General features: G+C 33.1%; 1 protein-coding gene across 1 annotated transcript in view; it reads right to left on the bottom strand.

The window, feature by feature from the left end:
• The window catches only part of LOC106121795 (neuroglobin), a 53,671-nt gene that overhangs the window by 18,270 nt on the left and 11,685 nt on the right, over positions 1-23,716 (bottom strand). The window contains exons 2-3 of the mRNA XM_013317608.1: positions 10,825-10,873; positions 363-960 (exon numbers count right to left, since the gene is read on the bottom strand). Of these exons, the coding sequence (XP_013173062.1) occupies positions 363-562 (200 nt within the window). The 5' untranslated portion in view covers positions 563-960; positions 10,825-10,873. The remainder of the gene's footprint in view (positions 1-362; positions 961-10,824; positions 10,874-23,716) is intronic.

Below are 23,716 nucleotides of genomic sequence, written 5' to 3'. Positions count from 1 at the left end.
TGATGAGTTTCTGTTCTTAAGGCCTCGGGCGTTTGAAACTTTGTCGTCTGGGAGACTCAATGCCGTCTTTATTCTTGCTTATAAACGGTTCGCGTCAGAGTCAACAAAACTTTGGTTATCGTTTACAACGATACATAAAAATAATTATATTTACGCCAAAAAAAATCAAGGTCAAAGTCAAATATGATAGTAAATATCTTTTGTAAATTTGATGCTTGTCATAAAGAAATATGTTGACCGTCATAGTTATGACACTACGATACAAAATAAAAATAAATTTTAATTAAGACATATAAAAAATCATATATAAAGAAGAAATAATAATCCACACAATTCGGAAATATTGATACATGAATACTTACTTGATAAACATGCAGATGCCTGTCTTCTCCATTGCCCTTGAGATGCCTTTCCATGAGGCCAACATGGAGTACTTCTGCTTGGCGGTGAGTGGCAACCGAGGGTCTGTGGCCGGCGGCGGCGCGTCCGTCAGCGCCGGACCTGTGCACGCGCCTGCGCCGCGCCTCTCTGACGCTGCTAGCTTACCCAATTGACAACCCATGACTTCACTTCATCATCCAACTAACCAACAATAAAATTACTTATCCGTTAATCACTTCTCCACACTTCCAGTACTAACTTTGTAATAACATTTGTTTTAAGTTAGACACAGTTTCACTATTTACTAATGTTTTGTAACTATAAAATGTCCACTTGACTTATCTACACTTTGAACTACTTCAGTAAGTCGTTATAGCACTTAGTTTATGCCGAAGAAGTTTTCATTACCGGCAGCAACATTATACATCTCAAGTTTTAAATTAAATTTCTCATTTCATTCAGATCTCTCGACGGTCTTACAATTTCCGTGAATTGGAATTCCTGCAACATTTTCGCGTCGTATCCGAGCGCGGCCCGCGTCATAACTTATCTTATCTAATCAGACCGCATTCTTGCTACCTGTGGAATAAGAAAATTATATTGTTATATAGTTTAAAAGGGACTGCGATGAATTGTAGACGGTTGGACAAGTTCAGTCTACTATGATTCCGATTTATTTAATCAACTTTACTTCATTACTTTCAGATATTTTTTGGACTTGGAGTACAGAAATCTGGTGAGCTGATCCATTGTAAGTGGGACATGGTCAGGGAGATGACCTACAGTTTTTTTTTTCTAAAATGAAAAGAAGGGAATATATGTAAAAGGACAGCAGACTGAAGTCTTGTATCATAGGACAACACGATGTGTCAGTTGACTATTGTATGAACAACGTATTTGAGAAAAATCAATCTAAAAGAACTATATTCAATAAAAAGGTTTATTGTATGACTTAATCAACTTTAGAGTGCTTTATAATTCATTTGATTTATGCTTAATTTAAACCAATTTACACCTGACTTCGGCGCGCTCAATAAATTTGATTGAAATGCCCGAACAAGGGAATTCGGCGAATATTTTACATAAGGCTCTCCATCAAATCAAGCCATTCTCGAAGCGCCTGATGGAACTTTATAACTCGTTAATTGAAAGACCTTTGTTGAGTAAGTGTCAGGTTTTCATTTATATTTAGCTCCTCGTATTTTCTATTATTAAGTCGGTTTGCGTCGAGGTGTTTGTTTTACGTCTTGTTGTTTAATTTTTAGATCTTTTATTAAGTACCTATTAACAATTCTTATGAGTTTTAGATTACGCATCAAGTTCTCATGTGGACCAATAACCTTGCTGTTGGGGTTTACTGTTTTGTACTGTTTTACTGTTGCATGTTTACATGTTTAAAAAACAAATTGTCTTCTCTATCATTCTCGTAAAAAAACAAAACAAATACAAACAACTTCAATATTATATTCGCTTATTTTATAGAGCTGTGTTACCGAAACAGTGTTAATATTTTAAAATAACACTTTTGCCTTTCCCTCTTTCCTAATAATCTTCTTGAACTTGTTAATTCAATTGTTAATGTTTTAAATAATAAATATAAACCTTAAAAATTTTAATTTCCATCGATACAATAATACGCGGTAAATTCTTATATTTTAATGAATATTTTATATTTACATTTTGCATTCTTATTGAATTACAATTTGAAATAAGGTCTTTATATAATTTTGTACCTAATCTTTATTCCGCGCAACAACTTGCTTAATTTTTTATTTCTAAAAGCGACAGTCAAGTTAAACAGCTCATTTGTACGATCATTGCGTTTGTAAGAAATTGAAATTTTCCTCTCACTTCACATTTTTAATAATGTCTGGAAAATTGTAAATCTACGACTTTTCCTTTTATTTAGTTTACAGTTTTTTTTTATATTCTGGTACTTTGTACTCGACGGGGGAAGGGACATAGATGGCACGAGAATAATGGCTTATAATACGTTTACTTCTCTGTTCATTAAAGGTAGGCAAACAACTACAACTGACTGGAGATGTCTGAGGGCAGCGGTCGCTTTGCAATTTTTTGTAAAAACAGGTGGTTAATTCCTTGTTTGCCACTTTTTACTTTAAAAAAAATCCTGTATACAATATTTTATATTAACTATACTTGATAATTATAATAAAAATGGACAGTAAATATAATATTTAGTAGTAGTTGACTATCTTTTAACACAACTCTACTGACGTAAACATCGTAAGACTTTGTTTACGAGTGCAATAAATCACAGATTACTTAAAGGGACCAAGGACGTTTGAGGAAGACAATAAAACATTGGAATTTTTCTTAAGAATCCTCGTGTTTGTGATGCGTAATTTTCGTTATACTACTTTATGGTTGTACTGTTTTCATAGGATTTCAATATACAATTTGATTTTACTCATAACAATTTATTAATCCATGTCTTAATCCTATAACAAAGCGTTTAAAAATACTATTGAATAATTTAAGTTTGGTTGAGACAGTTGCGACTATAAAACTTTTCATGCTTTTCTCATGACTTCTTACTAATATTATAAATGCAAATGTTTAGATGGATGATTCTTGTTTGCATGGATAGCGATCAAATTTGACATACATATAGAGCAAAGACTGGAAGAACATATAATATATGTAGGCTACTATGCTTTTTTAATTCCGCGAGGACGGAGTCTAGCGTCAGCTAGTACAAAATAAAGATTAAAAAGCAAATTGATATGCTACAGTACGGAAATTATTTTGTCATGCAACGTTACGTAACAGAGGACCGACATCAAAGTGGAGGAAATGTTGAATGTTTTATCCATTGAGGGGAGAGTTATGAAATTTTAAAAATGTGTCCTCGATCCAATATAATTGGTCCCCGCGGACAAAGGCTGCATTGTTTATTGAATGGGGGGAGTACGGCAAACTGGAAACTATGAAAATATAATCAGAATTAAGTAAAAAAAACTACACTAATATTGAGAATATATGGAAACATTATATTAATATTTAATAGATCAAACATAATTTTATCCAGTAAATTTACTAATATTATAAATGCGAATGATAAGAAGAATGTTTATAAGAACGTATCTCCGAAACGGCTCAATGGATCTTGATGAAATTTGGCATAGACGTAGACCATAGTGTGGAAGAACACATAGGATACTAATTAAGTTTTTAAATTACGCGCGGACACAGTCGCGGGCGATAGCTAGTATGTAATAAAAACTTTTGAAAAAATTCATAAAATGCTATTAAAAAGTTTCAAAGTATTCCGAATTCGCCTATAGTACTATCCGTAATCGATATATATAGTTTCTTGGTAATCCGTATATATCCGTGGTTTTATTAATCCACAAAGAGCTTGTCTACAAACTTGTTTAATTAACCGACATTCCGGATCTTCAATAACTTTAAATTTCTTATTGACAATATTGAGTTCGAATATTCGAGAGTTTCATAAACTATTCCAGACTTCATATACAGAGAAATATCGTGAGTTTCTGAGGTCAAAATCCCTATTTAGAACTTATTGCTATCTCTACTTTGTTAGAGATAATGACAAGGATGGAGATTTTGGTTTCGGAAACTCACGACAATATGTTATTGTTTTGTTTTAAAAGCGTGCAGTAAAAGTATTAAATATTTTTTGGAATTCTTTACATATTTCGTTTGAAATTATATAAAATAAATTAGATTGGGGTACAAGGATCCCTTTTAGTTTTTTAGGAGATATATTCATATTAAATTAATTATTGTGAAATTTTGAATTATAAATATAATTAAATAGCTTACCAAAGTAAACTTCAGAGCGACGTTCAGATTTCTTGTTATAAGCGCATACATAAAATATTTGATAGCCTATAAATATAGGTGCGTATTTTGGTCGAAGGTCAAAGGCGGAATTCCTTTCTTTTATTACTAAAAATCTCAAAACCCTCGAATATTATTTTGGAAACATTTTCAATGACAGGGTTAAGATATTTTGTATACATAAAAATGTATATTTCTAGAATGTGATATGTCAAATAAAATTACGTAGTTATATATACAAAACTGTACTATAACTACGTAATTTTATTTGACTACAGTTTTGGTGATACATATTAAGGGTAAAACATACTCTTTTTATAACCACGTTTTCTTTATGTCATAGGGCGGCAAACATGCGTGTAGCCACCTGAAACCGCTGAAATAGCGAAGTGATCGTTGCCCATAGACATACGCAATTGCATATGCGTTGCCTACCTTTAATCGACGGAGGAAAGATGCACAGAAAGAAAATATTTTCCCTTTCTATGCATATTCATCCGGAATGTCCACTTCCACTTCCCATCCTTTCCTTATAAGAAAAAGGGTGGGAAGAGAAAAAATTAGGCCTTCGGGACTCACATCAGGCGAAACGCGGAATTGATTCCACTTGACGCCTGTCTTCTGTGTGGTCATGGTATTTCACCGGGCGAGCCGGACCAATACGTGCGAAGATGTTAAAGCCGGCTCTACCACTGTTGAACGATACTACGTTGACGTCCATAATATTTATTAGATAACTATACATAAATTAGTCAAATTAGGACTGAAATTAAAATCATAAAATATTTAATTTTAAAATAGCATATGAAACACACAACATGTAAGCGAAGCATCTCGTAACATAAATTGATTTTAGCTACAACATCCTGCTTCACTGAAGTACTGTGTATAGGTAATTGATTTGGACATCAAAGCGTCGCAAATAGGAAGGTGCCTGATATATTACCTTCACCTTAATATCCGGTTACTTTTAGGGTCATTGTATACATCGAATCTACCTTATAAGCTTATAACTTATACGTGTAGATACTTTAGGGCCGCACATTTTCTGAGTTGCATACAATCATGGGTGTCGGTGATATCTGAATGTTAACGATAAACAGTTTGTTTGTCCCCTTATTTGAAAAATATTGTGTTGTGTAATTTAAAAGGTAATTTGTATAAATAAATTGTGAAAACAATTTTGCCATTTTCAAAGGTAATCAAACTATTGAATATTTGTACTCTAAGGTTTAAACTTTTGCCTTTTTTGTCTAACTTAGAGGAGGCTCAAGTCTTTCAGTGGGCAGTGACTGGTAGCGACTATGATTCGATTGTAACTCAATATAACTTTGATTTTATACTGCAGAAGATAAGCTCAGAGCCTTACCTTAGTTAGGGATGACTAGGCCGTAGTTAAACAACGCTGGCACTGCTGCTAGGTTAACTTCATACATATCTTTGAATTTCTTCAATGATTTCATTCACCGTAATACATACTGCGTATTATTAATACATGTTTTTGTTTCTATTTTTAAAAGAGATAAAGATAAGTGCGATGTTTTTGATGGTAAAGTAAAAATATCTGATAAGATAATGTGAACTAATCATTTTCCGATAAAGTAACACTATATTGTTATCACTTTTATAATATTAAACTAGGTACAAACGGATCGATGGTAATATGAATTGTAAATATGCATATTAAATACTAGAGTTATATTAAATTATTCAAACTTTTGTGAGACATTATACTAAACTGATATATAAACACGGCTAAACACTCACGTATATACGTCCGGTGGCGGCACCGACTAGTTTCGAGCCCATCGGGGGCCCTTCATCAGGATGAGTGGCACTGGTATTATTTCGCGGAAGCGGCCCCCAGCTCACTGAGAGAGTTATATTATCCTGTACTTATACAAAAAGGGTCTTGACAGACAGACGGACAAACAACAAATTGGTAAACAGGTTCCGTTTTGTTCTTTCGAGTTGCAGAACCCTGAAAATATGACAAGTCTTTATAATGTGTATTTTAAATCGGCTTGTCTATAATGATACTGACAATGTAGTTAATCTTCCAATCTCTCGAATGGGTTATTGTTTTGCACCAACATTTTGTTTGAAAGAAAAATCAAATATGTATAGAATTTAACATATATGCGTACAAATTAAATTCAATATCTTAAATTTCTAGTTTTTGGGTATATTCACAGAAGACTCCCGGTCTTTGTATAGAGAGTATTTCTCCTTTATGAGATGTTCACAAGTATCAGCGCTTTTTTGTCTGTTTAATAAAAATATAATTAACTAAACTTTGTGTAAATTTCTTTTGGTTTGTGTTTGACATAAAATATCTTTAATTTATTACTTCATCAAAGTATTTGTTTGTTAATAAGGTCTCTTTGAAAAGTTTATGAGTGACTTCGTAGTGAAGAGATCAACACTAATTTATATTCGGCGTCGCTCCGACAGGCGCTTGCTAACTGCCTAAATTATTTCTTGCAACGACACTGCTTAAGTTAAGGAGCCAATTTATATGACGTGCTTTACTGTGACGTCACTAGTATGTAAATTTATGCTTAATTAGGTATATTATAACGCAAGTAGTTGGAAGTGTTTAAATAACTAATCCATTAAAAAGGTTCTGTATAAATTATTTCGCACTTTAAATTAAGGTAAATACTTAAAAAAAATTGTAAATTCACACAACCATCCTTTCTTGTTTACCATCATGCTAAGAAACATTTTATAACATTGTAGAGAAAAACGATTAAACCACTTATTTAAGTTAATTTTTTACGTTTACAAAAAAGTAAATTACAAAAAAGATTCGCAATTTGTGATCCGCCTTGAAATTATTTTTTATTTTATTTTTCTGAACCCTTGGGTAAACTATAGTCGGTTTCAGGATTATATTTACGAGACACGCTGTATAATTTATCCAGTATGTATTTATTTTTAAAGCAAAGTTAAGACAGAGAGGAATACATAGAAATGATGCGGTAATTCATCTTGTAAATATATATGTTCCTTTGAGGTATTATAGCTACGCTCGGCGCGTCGTAGCGCCATGTCGTAGCGGCGCGTAGATTAGGTTCATTTATCAGATTTCTTGTGGTCCCTTCTGCGTCAACGGAGGAGGCTTAATTAACAAAATGCGGTCACTCACAACACACCCTTTTGTGTACGTGAAGAGTTATTAAAGTGATGGAATAGACGCTATTTTAGGACGTCCAATTTGGCCGTACAAATTAGTTTGTTCGTTTTAATATAATAATAATAAAAATGTTTTGTGCTTTCTAAACCACTGTATATATATAACTTTGGTAATCCATTAAGACGCTAAAGAAGGCAATAAAATACTAAAAGATAAAATTATATGTCAATTAAAAAAATACACATTTGAATCTATTTTGACTTTGTCAATGTGAGTTCTAAAAATTGTCTATGTAACATAGCGACCAATTCTCATATTACAACCAGTAAACTTTTAGTCGCGTTAAAGTATGTAAATTTATTCTGATCACTTCGCTTTAGCTTTATAATGAAATAGCCTGGTTTAATTAACTGGTTAATTCATTTAGGTGCGTAATAAAAGTAATTTATAGCCTGCAACTAACTACGCTCTTTTCTATATGACGTAAATGCAACACTGGTTTTCATAATTAACTATGGTAAAATTATTTATTACTAATGTTGTTTAATATTGAAACAATCGGTGGCTTATTGATTAAAAATCAATCATAATTCATAAACAAATTAATTTATTCTTGACTAACAATTGCCCGCGACTTCATTTGCGCAGAATTAAAAAAAACGTAATTACTAGCCTATTTGGTTTTCCCGACTATGCCTTTCAGCGATATCCATGCAGTCCTTTTGGTGACACCTTCTGAAAAACATCCATGGATACATCTAAACTTGTGCATAATATTCGTAAGATTATAAATCGTTTTATGAATAGGTGTCTATGCAAATTTCACGTTTATCTGTTCGCACGATTTCTAAAAAAGCGGTGCAAAGTTTTCGCTTCACGTGTTTAGTAATTTAGTACGTGAATATGTATTATAATTTCTCGTATTAATTTACCTTATAAAGGACCGGTGAACGACTTTGAAGTATTTTAAATTAATTAAAAGGTTAAATCTATTTAATGATGAATGAGTGATATAAAAAGAACATTTTATAAATGGTAACACTAAAATGACAGCAGATGTCGCGCAACGCTGACGACCATTTTTCACACACATCGGTTGTCAGTCGGAGATGACTAATCGATTCTTTTGTGATATTTGTCATTGTCATGCTACTTTTATGATGAAATTCAACGGAGATTTAGTACTAAGTAATTTCCTATTAACATTCATAATGTACTTAATTTTTTAGCTTAATTGTTTCTAGGGAAGCAAAAACATTGATAAGGTATTTTTTAATTTCAGACCACAAAGAAAAACTAGAAATATTCGTTTTAGGTTTCACTAAGATCTATAAAAGATTTTTGACCACTTGAAATTGTCATGAATTTTAATTTCAAAACTCAAATACAAATTAAAGAATTAAATCACTAGAATTTAATTTAAATTGAAAATAAATAAAAATAAAGAATTAAAAACAGAAATAGAAAAAAATTACAATTTAAATTTCATAATTTTAATATTTTTAAACTTTAAAATTATTTATTATTTTAAAGAACATAATTTATTTCATAAAAATCATTTAAAATTTGAATTTTTTCTCTTTTATTCAAAAATAGACAAACCCATAAGACACTACGTCCATACAAACAATGAGAATTCAATTAGCGTCGGCATGTTCACGTCGATATTGGAGATTTAACGCGTGCGACAGGCGTGAAGGACGCTGATACAAAATGTACATACAGTCAGCAGAGAAAGTGCACGAAATAACATAACAAATTACATTTCCTCCATACTATTATCTAATAGTGACTGTATCCTGCAGATTTATTTATTGTGTTGCTTTATTTATTATTATTTTCATTTTGAACTCAGTTCTTAGATATCCGAGTCTCATTAACATATCAACTCCTTCAATTATTGTTAAAAGATGAGATGTTTAGACAGTCAGATATGCAGATTTCTAGAAGTCACAATAGTTGAGTAATATTCTGATTTTTTGTATTAATACCAAAGTCATAAAGTAGTCGATGTGTTAATTTATATAGTATACAAATTATTACATTTTTATGCTAACCGTACGATCACATCTGATTTAACCTTCCATTTTTCGCGTCATTACACAACATAATATGTAGAAATGAAGTGTGGTATTTATTGATAGACATATACACCTGGTCAAGGTAAAGAGATGATACGGGTAAAGAGAGATACAGGGAAAAAATTAATGGCAATTTTAAGCAATGTACTTATATGATAGTGGACATTTTGTCATTAAAATGTCTGTGTATACTTTAGCAAAGGTTGATTAATACATTTTTGTCTGCATACAAAATTGCAAACATGTTTTACTTGATTTATAACATTTTTGACTTTGCCAAATAACATATTGACAAAATAAGCTGGATAAACTTGGAAAATTTATTCAAAGTCGTTGCAATTTTTATTTCTTTACAGTAGTACCATAGTGACAAATGATAAGCTAGAAAAACTTGTCACGATACGAATTTTCCACTGCCAAGGAAATAGTAATTTATCATAAAAAAAAGTAACGTCCAGTCTACATCCATCATAGTCATATTAAGTAGAGTTTTTTTTTTGCCCGAATGTGGACCGTATAAGTTGATTATGTAATTTGCTACATATTTTTGTTTTATGTTACTTTATTGATGGAAAGATGTTCGTTTGAAACAAAAAACCTTCGAAAACATAGTCTAGACTAACACAAAGGCTACTCTCTCTCTCTTTCTCTGCCTAGCTTGCATTCCACAAGGTGGTGGGGTCAGCTATCCCAATCCGTCTTCGTTTTTATATTCTGTAACCTATCCATCTTACACCCAGAAGATTTGGCGAAGTTTGATCTGACATCCATCTGACACACCAAAACCTACCCTCTTGAGTCAGGGAAATCCTCGGATATTAGGTGATAAATCCGTACAAGTCTGATTATTCCGTCAGACTGATCGGTCGTCAGAGCCTGGTCCGTTGTTCAACAGGGTACCACGTGCAGGTTGACATTTGCCATGAAAAAGATGTTGGTCTCATACCCCTTACTCCCACATAGGCTACTCACTAAGTTTTTTTTTTATTTCGCGCAAAATGATGTACCTTATTATCGTCGTAATACAAAATAATGATGATCACGGAGCTCCATTTTTAAATTTCCATGATGACGTATTTTCAAAACTTACAGCATATTAAATATATGCTAAAATTATGTTTAAATAAAGCACGTAATATACTTCTATTGAAATAAAAACCAAAATATTTTTTCTTTTTATTTTACTTTTGTTTTTGTTATTAAATTTTTAAACAATTTGCAACCAAAAATATTCACGGTGATTAAAGAAAAAGACTTCATGAAGACATGTTATGACATGAAAACTAGATTCAAGTCACGTATTTCTAACTTCACTTCTTTTACAAGGCAATCTAAGTAAATTGCTTAAGGCCTTACGTATGTAGATGATTGAATACTAAGTGAATAACTTACGTCATCTCTGAACCGAAATTACTAGCGCAGAACGTGAGGTGCCTTTAATCTGAAAACAGAAAGTTTACATAGGCTCAGACCGGTGCTATGAATACTCCCATGTTTATTGTATCACTAGCTGACGCCAGCGACTCCGTCCGCGCGAAAAGAAAAAAAAATATATTAACCTATGTGTTCATCCAAACGATGTTTAGATGTATGCCAAATTTTATTGAGACCCATGGAGCCGTTATGGAGATACATCTAAACATCCATCCATCCACCATCGAAACAGTCGCGTTTATAATATTAGTAAGAAGTACGAAAAAGGCGGAATTTAAAAGATGCCCTTTGTTCTTCTAGCCATTTGATAGCTGATAAAAAGTTTACTGAAATCGATTATCATTTAGGTAACGTCTTCAAATTACAATAACAATACAAACAATATAAATGTAAGTGATAAAAACATATGAATACTTTTCATATACACATTAGAACACTTCTCTTTACAGTAAATGGTTAACTTCATACAATAACATTTGGAGTAACGAGGCTGGAGGTGAATTATATCGTGCGAACAAAACGTTACAGACGCTCGAGTGATGAGATTCTCACGAATTAGACCAAACGGAGCTTTTATTGTAACCAATAATCCGGCTTTAGAGAAGTACGCAAATCTAGTAACACGAACTATTATACGTTTCTCAGAAATTAAGGCTGATAACAAAATCTTTTACCTTGTTTTAAATATCTATAGTCTATTTGTGACGGTTCGCTCGTTAGCCGCTTTGTACTATAAAATAAATTAGATAAACAAATAACTGGATAAAGCATAGCAGTTGTCCGCGACTTTGTCCGCACGGAATAAATAAATCTAGTAATTAAAATTGCTTATGTCACATATGATAGTGTAGCTTCCCAACAGTTAAAGAATTTTTCTAATGGGTTCAATAGTTTCGGAGTGCAAACAAAAAATCAAATTTTTCTTCTTTATAATATTTACTACATGTAAGTATAGATACGTAGTTTATTCAGCAAATAGTAACCCATAACAAGATCTTAATAATATAAGAATTGCATAAAATTTTATTGCAAATATAATATTAAAATGGTACAAAATGAGCCAGCTTTCAATATTTCAACTTAACTGTTTATTCTCTTAAATCTAATTAATTTTGAATTAAGATAGCACTTGGCATCTGCACAATAGCCTCAATTAAAATATTAGAAACCCGTCCGTGTTATTTTTAGTTGATTTCAGTGTAAATAATTTGGGAAATGTAGGTCAAGCATTTATATTATTCCAGTTGATTAGAAAAGAAATAGAAATTCTATGCTAGCCGGTTATTTAAATGATTATTTTTAAAATGATGTTTTGAGGTTTAATTCTTTTAACCATTTACTACGTTGACAAAGTTTTAATAGGAGCTGATTGTTGGGTTTTACTTTATATGTAAAATTCTCAAAAGAATTTCTAGCAGTATTTGGATGAAAATATGCGTATTTGCGTTGAAAAGGAGAATTGAAACGACCCTCTTTTCAAGATTGCCAGTTACCACGTTTTATCTGAAACAATTACATCCAATGAGGTACATTTTGCTATCTCCAGCGCTCAACGAACTGTCACATTCATAATATTATATTATTATAGCCACAAAGGTACGAATACAAAGCTCTTGTTTTACAACCCCTTATCATTACTATGGGTTCTCACTTTTTTATCACTCGAAGTTTGCAGTTTCGAAGTTCGAATACAGCTTTGGTATATCATTGATTATTGATAGGTATTAACAATACAAAGAACCCAGTACTGTGTGTAGAAAACTGATTTTTATCGTTCCTACAGCTATAGCTATGAAACTAGAGCCTTGTAAGGTTAAGCTTAAAATTCAGGGAATAGAAAAGCACTTATTTAGCTATATAAGAGTGAGAACAGTGTGAGTTTTAGCATCGTAGTAATGTGCACTTGCTATGCTTGGATGCAGCCGGGCCCGAGGTCGATCAATCAATACCTCACTCGGCTCGCTTTGCGTTTGTTGAAGGCTAACGCGTGAGCGATTGAGCTTCAGAGTGCCTATACAAAGTATTATAGCTTACGCCTATTAATGCAATTTAAACGTTGTACTAACACCAATTGTACAGTTGTGTTGCTAATTTTATTTTATTGTATTACAAGGTTCACTATGGGTAGTTGAACATAGTGGAGCAGTGTTTAGTTTTAGGTTCAATTAAATTTTATTTTCTACTGTAGACACATAAATAGGTACCGAAAAATATTGTCTTGCTATCTAGAATTTTGATCTAGTAAGAATGTAAAGTCACCGTATGATGCTATGCATGCTAGAGGAGTAGGCAGTGATAGGGGATGTCTATCTGATAACATACCTCGCGTTTTTACTACAGTCATCTGTATGATTGATCGTTTCGGATTCTTTTAATGACACACTTTCTTAGTATATACGTTTGATATATAAGTATTTTATGTATAGTGAAGCTTCATAGGTTGCAATGTAATTAATTGGCCTGCGCGGAAACGTGCGTGGGTCGGACTTAATTAAATGTTTCGGGGAAAATGAACGGCTTTAAGTGATATTATAAATTGGTTACTATAAATTTTATTCGCATACGATACAGAGTGTCAAATTTTATAATCATTACTCGGATAATGAGTATGTGAGTGATATACGACAATAGAACGTTGGTTCAAATTACACATACAAATGTTATTCCTATCAGAACATTTAGGTTTTTAAGGAAATAAAGTGCATGTAAGCGTAAACATAAGAATGTAGAAGAAGCAAGAGAGTTGTGTCAGGACCGTGCCATAGAGTTCCGTGGTCTGTGCTTTGCCTGTGGATTACGGGAGTGAGTTATGTTGTTGTTGATGAAATAAAATATTTAATCTATTCGTCTACATGTAAATGAACTATATTGCCGTCATAAATGTACCTATAACATCATATTTTTATCTAATATATAAAAAGCAATAATATTGCCTCAATAAGTCAGAATTGTACGACACCTAAAATATATCCTTTGAGATTTACGAATCTACTGTCAGCACTAATCTAAAATACCTGAGGTTATCTTTTATTATAACGAGGTATTACCACCTCATACAATTTCCAACTTACCTTCTTACATCCTATGGTTGAAAATCGTTTAGCAATAAGAATAGATAAAACACACCCAAAGATAATCTCCATTGCAAGATCCACTTTCAGCGATTCGCCCTAAACAGAATAATATAAATGTGATTCGGTTGATGTCTATAAAGCTCTTGGCATTTTATTCGACAATAAACTACAGACATAATGCGTTATATTCGTGTTAGATAAGCCGTAGATCCATGAATATAGTTCCGAGGTTTTTAACGCTGTGAAAACGTCGATTTTTAAAAGTATTAAAACCAATTTACAACACGGTGTTACATTCTGACGGTGACTTCTTCATCATACGTCCCCAACGGAGTCTACCCTAAGTTACGGGTGACTAGGCCATAGTCAACCACGCTGGCCAAGTGCGGGTTGGTTGACTTCACACATATCTTTGAATTTCTTCTCAGATATGTTCAGGTTGCATCACGATGATTTCCTTCGCCGTAAGAACGTCGGATAAATGTACATATATAAATCGGAAATCGAAAAACACAATGGTACATGGCGGGATTCGAACCCAAGACCTGCAGATTGTAAGTCAAGTGCTTGACCCCTGGGCCACCGACGCTCTTATGATGACTTCTTAGGATAAGCAAAAATAGTTTCAACAGCCTTATAAAGCCCTATAATTTCAACTTTGAGTAACTCTACTTGCCGGGTACCAAATAAACTAGTTCAAAATGTTTTGACTCTCTTTATTTTGTTAACAATTATTGGCTTTCCATAGAATTAGCTTGTTTTAATAATTGGATCTGTTTGATTGTTATTACATAATAATTAAAATATGTACTAAGTATGTTTATATAATATTTTATTAATAATATTGTAAAATGAATTAGCTAATGGCAACTATGTGGAGATTACAATTACGAGTTGACTGTTATGCAGGCGAGGTCGCGGACGAAAACGCAAGCTTGCCCGTGGTCTCGCCATGATGCGTAGGAGGAACAGAGGGGCTTAGTGGGTATGCTTCCCATCCGGAAGAGAATCCCACATAACTACCGCGTACTCCTCGTGTCGTGGAGTATTCATAAAGCATTATGAAAAAAAGGAGTTGACAGTTATAAAAATATTGAATATTAGATAAAAATCTTGAGAAATGTGTTGTTTATGTGGTGCGGTGCTCTAATTGGAGAGTTGATGCTTAATTTGATCGTCTCTCTAGATTAACGTCAATGTCAAGTTCATATTGTTAACAAAACAATTAATTTCTATTGTCAATGTTGTAAAAAAAAATCATTTTTACTAAAAGAACTTAAGGGTTTAACTACAAAATATATAGTTTCTCACATTAATATTCTTATAATAAAAACTATAAATCAAGTAAATACATACTTCACGTACTAATACGTAAATCCTATCAATATTATAAATGCGAATGTTTAGATGGATGGATGGAGTTTATATCACCATAATGGCTGAACGGATCTTGATAAAATTTGGCATACATATAGAACATAGTTTGGAAGAACACTTTCACAGACAGAGTCGCGGGCGGTGCTAGTGTTTGCATAAATATAAGTAACGTATACGAATAAATTCAAAATACACGCATAAATAAAAACTTCTTCCGCACGTAACTAATACAAATTGTTTTTGTAACGTCTGGTTTAAGGAAGGGTTGGTTGATGGATGACGTCAGAGCAGACCGACAAAGCGGTGGCTGCAGCTAATCTGATTACCTCTCGCCACCAAGCCACTGAGATTGATGGGCGGCTGTTTGAAACATGTATAAACAATGAAAACGGAATACAAAATGATAAATTAAACATAAGGTAAAAAGGGGCAAAGATAAATTATAATATTTGATGTCAGTATTTAGATGAAATTAGTATGCATAAATGGCTGAGATAAACTCAATAATTTATCCTTTCTCAATAATTGATTCCATAGCGTCGATGGCTCAGGGTTTAAGCACTTGACTTATTACCTGCAGGTCCTAGGTTCGAATCCCGCTATGTACCAATGTGTTTTTTATTTTTGATTTACATATGTACATTTATCCGACGTTCTTACGGTTAAATTAAACATCGTGATGTAACCCGCACATATCTGCGATGGAATTCTAAGATACGTGTGAAGTTAACTTACTCGCACTGGACCGGTGTGGTTGACTATGGCCTAGTCACCCCCTTTGGATAGGCTCCGAGTCTCGCAGTGGGTACGTATAATGAGATCGAACTGAAGGTTACTAAACGTTGATCACTTTGAGGTGACTGAAGCGAAATATTACAAAAATTATTTTTCGCACTGAAGTAGAACAAGTTTTGCGAGTCTTACTGCGATCCTTGAGTATAATATTCATATTAAATGTGGGATTAAATACAGCTAGCATTTATGTTGTTAAATAAAAAAGCAGATGACATAAATAAGGAGTATTAAATATGTTTAATTTGGACGGAGATTTAACTCAGTTTTCAATCCCCTTGATGCGGTCGCGGTTGACTTTAATGCGGTCACCTAATTGGTTTAACGCGATATAAAGTCAAAAATAAAATTCTCTATTAATAAATTAGTATACACTTTTAATATTTATAAACCATTTTTTTAATAATTAAGTTTTAGAATTTTAAAAACGTTGTTGTTTTAAAATAAAATGTGAAATCAAATTTTTCATTGTTTTTCTTTCGTATTTATAACAATCTACTTTTCTTCGTTTTCGTTATTTTTATAAACTTAATATTATGTTATTTATTATTATAAATGCGAATGTTTGGATGGATGGATAGGATATATATATATATATATATTCATGGATGTTTGATGGTTTGAAAGTATCTCCAGAGCGGGTGCATAGATCTATATGTAGAAAAAAGAACAGTAGTGCACTAATTACTTTTTAATTCCGCGCGGACGGAGTCACAGGCGACAGCTAGTTAAGAATAACGAAAATTACAGGATCATAAAAATTGATTTTTTTACTTGTTTTGTAGTAACTCTTATATAATAAGATATTATTTTTCTATTATAACATATGAGTAAGCTAAGTGTAGTTATATATATATACGAGTACAATAATCAGTGTGGTTCGCTCTCCGGTCACGTAATCCATGCGCGATATTCAACATTTTATATGTCAAAGCAGCTGCGTCAAGTTGCTCTCATGTTATTATTGCAATTTTTATTTATATTCTTTTATTTGGTTACAGTATATACAAGTTAATCAGTCTATTGATTGTTTATATTATAAAAGTTTCCCAATTTTTTTTTAATTCTTTCATAGTACTGTTTTATCGCATCGTTGCGTCGATCGAGCGTCGGTGGCTTAGTGGTCAAGCACTTGACTTGCAATCTGCAGGTACTGGGTTCGAATGTACCAATGTGTTTTTCGATTTCCGATTTACATATGTACATTTATCCGACGTTCTTACGGTGAAGGAAAACATCGTGATGCAACCTCCACATATCTGAGAAGTAATTCAAAGATATGTGTGAAGTCAACCAACCCGCACTTGGCCAGCGTGGTTGACTATGGCCTAATCACCCTTAACTTAGGGTTAGCTCCGAGGCCCTCGGTGGAGACGTATAGTGAGCTGATGATGATGACTTCTTTATATCTCATCTCTTTCTTGTATCTTTTATAAATTTCTTTGCAATTTGCTGTGTGACATAAAGTAATATTTAGCGTAATCGGTGAATTAATAAATATTAATATCGGTTTGAACGGCAACAATATATTTCAAGACTCATCGGGATCTGAAACTAGTAGGTCTGTAAAATCCAACATCATAAAAATATTTTGTTCTCTACCATTAATAATATACGTCTCGACATCGCATAAGATACGACCTCACATCTATATGTATACGAACAATACATATTTCCTCGCTTATTCCGGTAATCTAGCTTCATTTTTCATTTTCACACGACTTGTCTCCGTGTGTTTTGAATGTCTCTCGATCTGGGAGACTACATCAATCACGTCCGGCTACGATCGTATTCCCTTAAGCTAATAGCTCGGGTATTCCCAACGGTTCACTGTCATTCCGGACACTTTCTCCACATGAGTAAACACGGCAGGCGTGAAGGGAAGTAATTCTGTGTTTCGTGTCGTGAGTGTACGTGCCTGAGGCCTAATGTTTGTCTCCTTTCCTTTCCCAACATTTAATAAGAAGACAGGAAGAGAAAACATAGACAGGGGAAATATTTCCTTCTGTGTTCCGCCGTCAATTACAGATTGGCAACGCATCTTTAATTGCGGATGTCTATGGGTAGCGGTCACTTCGCCATTTTAGCGAATTAAGATGGCCGCTTGCTCGTTTGCCAACTTAAAAAAAGTTTTGAGTAGCACAAAACGGAGAAACAATTGCAATTTAGTATTTAACAATTTTTTTAAGTACACTTATTAAAAATTACGGCTGAACTCACGTAATGAGAAAATGTCTTACGAAAGTTTAAATAGGTTAGTATTTTTTTTTTCAAAGTTTTTAATTAAAACTTCAATGTACACCACAATATTCTATTGCAGAATCCTTGAGCAAACTATTCGTGATTGTTTATGAAAATTGCAGCTCAGAGACACGCTATCACTTATTATAAGAGAAGCAATTATGTTGCCTTAGTAACTTAAACGTTACTATAAAAATAATAGTTATTTGTACTACAAATGTATCCACCACCGAATAAACAATACAGTAATGGTTTGTTTATAAAATTACTAATATTATAAATGCAAATGTTTAGGTCGATGGATGTTTATGGAAATTTGACACAGACGTAGAACACAGTGTAGAAGAACACATAAGATATTTAATAAGTTTGGTATTTATTAATTCACAGCAAATCGTTTAAAAATGCTTTAATTATTTAAAACAACTAATATGTAATGTTATATATTTACTTATTTAATTTTTACAGCAGTCCTTGAGTATATAAATATCCAATTTTAAAAAGCAATCAAAACGCTCTTGTATACTCGTAATATGATGAGAGCTTTCCAACGACATTTTAACGTTATGAACGCGTGTAAATTCGTACGAAGTATATATGTACCCAACATGCGATATAATTCGATTCGATTTGAAAGAAGCGCTGTTTACATTATAATAATTCGACGGAAAGGTTTATTGACCTTTAGAATGTTTAAATTATTATACATATTGTATTAAGCGGAAGAGTAGAGAGAAATGCGTTATATCATCATCAGCTCACTATACGTCCCCACCGAGGGGATCGGAGCCTACCCTAAGTTAAGGGTGATTAGGCCATAGTCAACCACGCTGGCCAAGTGCGGGTTGGTTGACATCACACATATCTTTGAATTACTTCTCAGATATGTGCAGGTTGCATCACGATGTTTTCCTTCACCGTAAGAACGTCGGATAAATGTACATATGTAAATCGGAAATCGGAAAACACATTGGTACATGGCGGGATTCGAACCCAGGACTTGCAGATTGCAAGTCAAGTGCTGGACCACTGAGCCACCGACGCTCATGCGTTATATAGATTACAAAATTCTTTTGTAAATTGTAGTATGAATATTCAATTATTAACTGAAAATCAATGATTCTAATATATTTTGATACTTTGCCATGATAAGGCATGTCTTGCAATCAACAGGTCACATTTCTCTCAATGCCGTCTATCAATGTTTGAGGCCAAGTTAAATATTAAACAAGAACATCTAAGACGCTATGAATTCATTGAATAACATCGTGTGATGAAAGGGAAATGGATTATTTCAGTCTTCAAGGTCACGCATACTACGTTTCTATAGAATTATGAAATAGTGTGATATTTTTATAACATGTAGATCGGCGATTGAAGTTTATAATTTTAGTTGTCCGGCTCGAAGGACCAATAGTTTATAAAATTATTGATGAGCTAAAATGAATAGTAGCGTGGGCAGGCCTCCCGCAAGTTGGACCGATGACCTGGTCAAGGTTGCGGGAGCATCCTGGATGCAGGTAGCAGAGGACCGGTCATCGTGGCGATCTTTGGAGGAGGCCTATGCCCAGCAGTGGGCAACTTATGGCTGAGAAAGAAGAAATTTAATAATCAATGTAATACATTTCGAAACTCCTCCTTATATTGGATGATAAATTGAGACGATTTATTCATAACAAAATTTGTGTTATTCAACAAATAATTCTCTGAACAAATTTTAAAACGTATTCTTAGTTTTGTAACGCCGAATTCAACATTTCAGTGGAGTGAAATAAAATAAAAGCTTTAATATTGCAGACCTGTTCAATTTGCAGATGGCTGCAATAGAGATTTCAATGTTCAGTGTAAGCAAACAATACTGAATGAAGATCGAGCGCTTTTAGCATTCCTCGCGCCGAGTGGGCGAAACTTTGACTATATAGAAACGGACTAGGCGAAGAGCCGCCATTACACTAAATAAACTCTGTGAGGTATGATAAAAATCACACAGGACAATACCAAGTTGACACTTACGTAAAATTGAAAGTTTGTATGAATTCGATTCAAAAATTTACAAACAAGCACACAAGCAAGTCTAGAGATGCGCGCTGGACAGGTCCTGTCTCTTAAATTCAAAGATTGACTGCATTTTATATTATTTCACGTCCATTATATTTATTTTGTTAAAGTCCCGGTATGTTTGATTCTTTTGAAGATATTAAAAAAATATACATATTTTTTTTGTTCGAAAATCGAATTTATGAAATAAATATTGAAGACATTGTTTCGAGAATAGTGGTCAGTTAAGACAGCCTGGAAAATATAACATTTTCAAATCAAATACATTTTTCCCACTAAGTTTGTTATTAATTATCATCTATATTTCTTATACATATTTGTTTAACACATAGTAGGTAAAGTAACATAAATGAAACAATATTTAAATATCTTATTTATTCAATAAGAAAGACCTTAAAATAACAATAGGCACTAAACAGTCGCTTTAAAATTATTTCTACATCTATCAACAGAGCTTTTGTTTTCGGCTCTGTCTCATTGTTCACTCGAAGAATAATTCCGACTTATAATATATGAGGAAGTTTATTTCCTACCCGTCTTCAAATTTATTTGTGTTCTTCCAGAATATGTTCTATATGCATGTCAAATTTCATCGAGATCCATTCAGCCGATCTGGAGATACTTTCAAACATCCATCTGAACATTGGCATTTATAATATTTGTAAGAATTTTAGTGGGTAGGGAATTTATTTCTTTGACTGTAAACAATATTTTGTTGTAGTATGTGGATTATACATAAATCCTATTACAATGTTAACTGAAATGGTCGTTGATAAACACGATGTCGCAATTCGTATTATAATATAAATTTCAGTTTGTATGTGTATTAAAGTTTATATTGTGCAGTCTCCGTAATTTATAATATTCTCTTCTGCATCTGTTTTCTGTTGTTTATGTTAATCTTCATTTGTTTCTACATGTACAGGAAATACCAACATTTAGGATACTTTATGATTGTAAATATAGAAATTGTATGCAACTGTAGCGGAGATTAAATAAATAGAGTTTGGATGAATCATCCTGTATTCTTTTGTTTAAATGAAGACTGCTAAGTGTCGTTTATGAGTCACTTACCGTGGGTTTCTTAGTTCAATCCCCATTCAAAACATATTATTATCCCTGTTTTGTCTTAGATAAACAGGTATGACGATATGTTTTAAGCATTAATTTTGGACTCTGAAATCAACAGTGTAGATTTGTCATACTTATTTTTCACTAGCTGTCGCCCGCGACTCCGTTCGCGTTGAATTATAATAAATTTAATTAGTAGCCTATATGTTTTTGCACACTATGTTCTACATCTATGCTAAATTCCAGCGAAATCCATGCAGCCGTTCTAGCGATACCATACATCCATCCACACATTCGCATTTATAATATTTGTAAGGTTGAAGGACTCCTATATGATTAATTAACTGTAAGTGCAGTAGTTATTGATATATGTGTCTATAAGTAGCACACATGTGCACTTTTATTAACATTGTCCATAGATTATCAATAATCCAGACTCCCCGAATCCATTTAATATTGTCGCTTCTCTAGATTGTTTGAATAATTCATAGGATGTTTATTATTACATTAGAAAAGGTAATCGTCCGTTCCAGTTACAGACGTAATAAAATTTCCTCGTACGTTTGCTACTTCTTAATATTTTCCCGACTTACGTGTGCTATAAATTATCTATAATATTTTATATCTTCATTATATTTACGATGTTTATAAGAAGCAGAGCTCATTTTTATGCATATTTTAAAGTGTTAAATTCATACGAATAATTTGTTATGTGTCAAAATATATTTTTCGCGTAAAAAATTTTGTTTATAGTAGATATTTTGGGTTCAGATTGCGAGAATGTAATTTTCGCGTAGGATTAAAATACACATGTGTTCTACATTTTATATCGGTTGATGTATTATTTATGTTCCAAAGTTTGATATGTATGTTTAAGAAGACAATTTTTATATGAATAAATAAAGACCCATGCAACATAACTACATTTAATAGTTTATTTTTGCTTGACACTTTTTATTTAATCGGCCTTTTTAATATTTCATCATCAATTTTATATAGAAGAATATTGAGTATATCTAAGATAAGGGTAAGGAAATGTTAAATCTAAGTTTTTATTTTGATGCTTATTAAAATACATCTTATCTAACAGTGGTAGAGCCCGCTTTAACATCTTCGCACGAATTGGCCCGGCTCGCCCGGTGAAAGTGGAAGCAATTCCGCGTTTCGTCTGATGAGTGTGCGTCCCGGAGGCTTAATTTAGTCCTCTTTCCCTTCCTACCCTTTTTCTTATAAGGAAAGGATGGGAAGTGGAAGTGGACTTTCCGGATGAGAGGATGCATGGAAAGGGAAATTATTTTCTTTCTGTGCATCCTCTCCTCCGTCGATTAAAGGTAGGCAACGCATATGCAATTGCGTATGTCCATGGGCAACGGTCACTTCGCTATTTCAGCGATTTCAGGTGGCCACTCGCTCGTGTATATAAAAAAAATATCTTACGACTATTATTTGTATTTAACAATCTAATGAATAGTCTTAAATCTATGATATTAAATAAAATATTAAAAAGGAATAATTTACTTAAATATATTATTAAAAGGAGTCCCTTTAGGCAAGGTCCCGAAGATACTGGCAGCGTTTCCCCTTTGGATAGCTAAACTAATTCTTTGTCTGAGATAGCTGCCAGCTCTTCGGTTCCCTGTGATGTCGATTAGTTTAATTTCGACTATTATAAATGCGAATGTTTAGATGTATGGATGCTTGGCATACGTATACATAGTCTGAAAGAACACATAGGCTACACTAATTAAGTTTTTTTATATATCCATGTAGGCGGAGTCGCGGGCGACAGCTAGTATATTAACAAAGTATACAATTATACAGGTTCAAGTATACGGTAACAATATCCCGCTTGCGTCAGAGCGCGCTCAACTTCACAAAGGTAACATATCTTAATCCTGATAAAACATGATTTATGTTTGAATAAAAACATCGCTCCGTGTTTACTTTCTGTCAGCAACGTTGTAGGTGGCAAAAGGAGAGGAATGGTTGTTAGACACTTTTTAGGGTTCCGTACCTCATAGGAAATAAACGGAACCCTTATAAGATCACTTAGTTGTCCGTCCGATTGTCTGTCAAGACCCTTTTTTATGAAAAAAAGTATATTTATAGCAGGTCTCTATCAATTTACATTATTGAGTTTTAGTTAAAATCTATTTTTTTGTACTCTTAAGCTGTTAAATTAAACGACGTTTCTTTTTATACATTTTTACTTACACGATAGTTTGATATGTCGCCTA

The sequence above is a fragment of the Papilio xuthus genome, unplaced genomic scaffold, assembly GCF_000836235.2.
Source record: "Papilio xuthus unplaced genomic scaffold, Pxut_1.1 DF826938.1, whole genome shotgun sequence".
Classification (NCBI taxonomy): Eukaryota; Metazoa; Arthropoda; class Insecta; order Lepidoptera; family Papilionidae; genus Papilio; species Papilio xuthus.
Note: the sequence above shows the minus strand (reverse complement) of the source record. Positions and strands in the feature narration are given on the sequence as shown.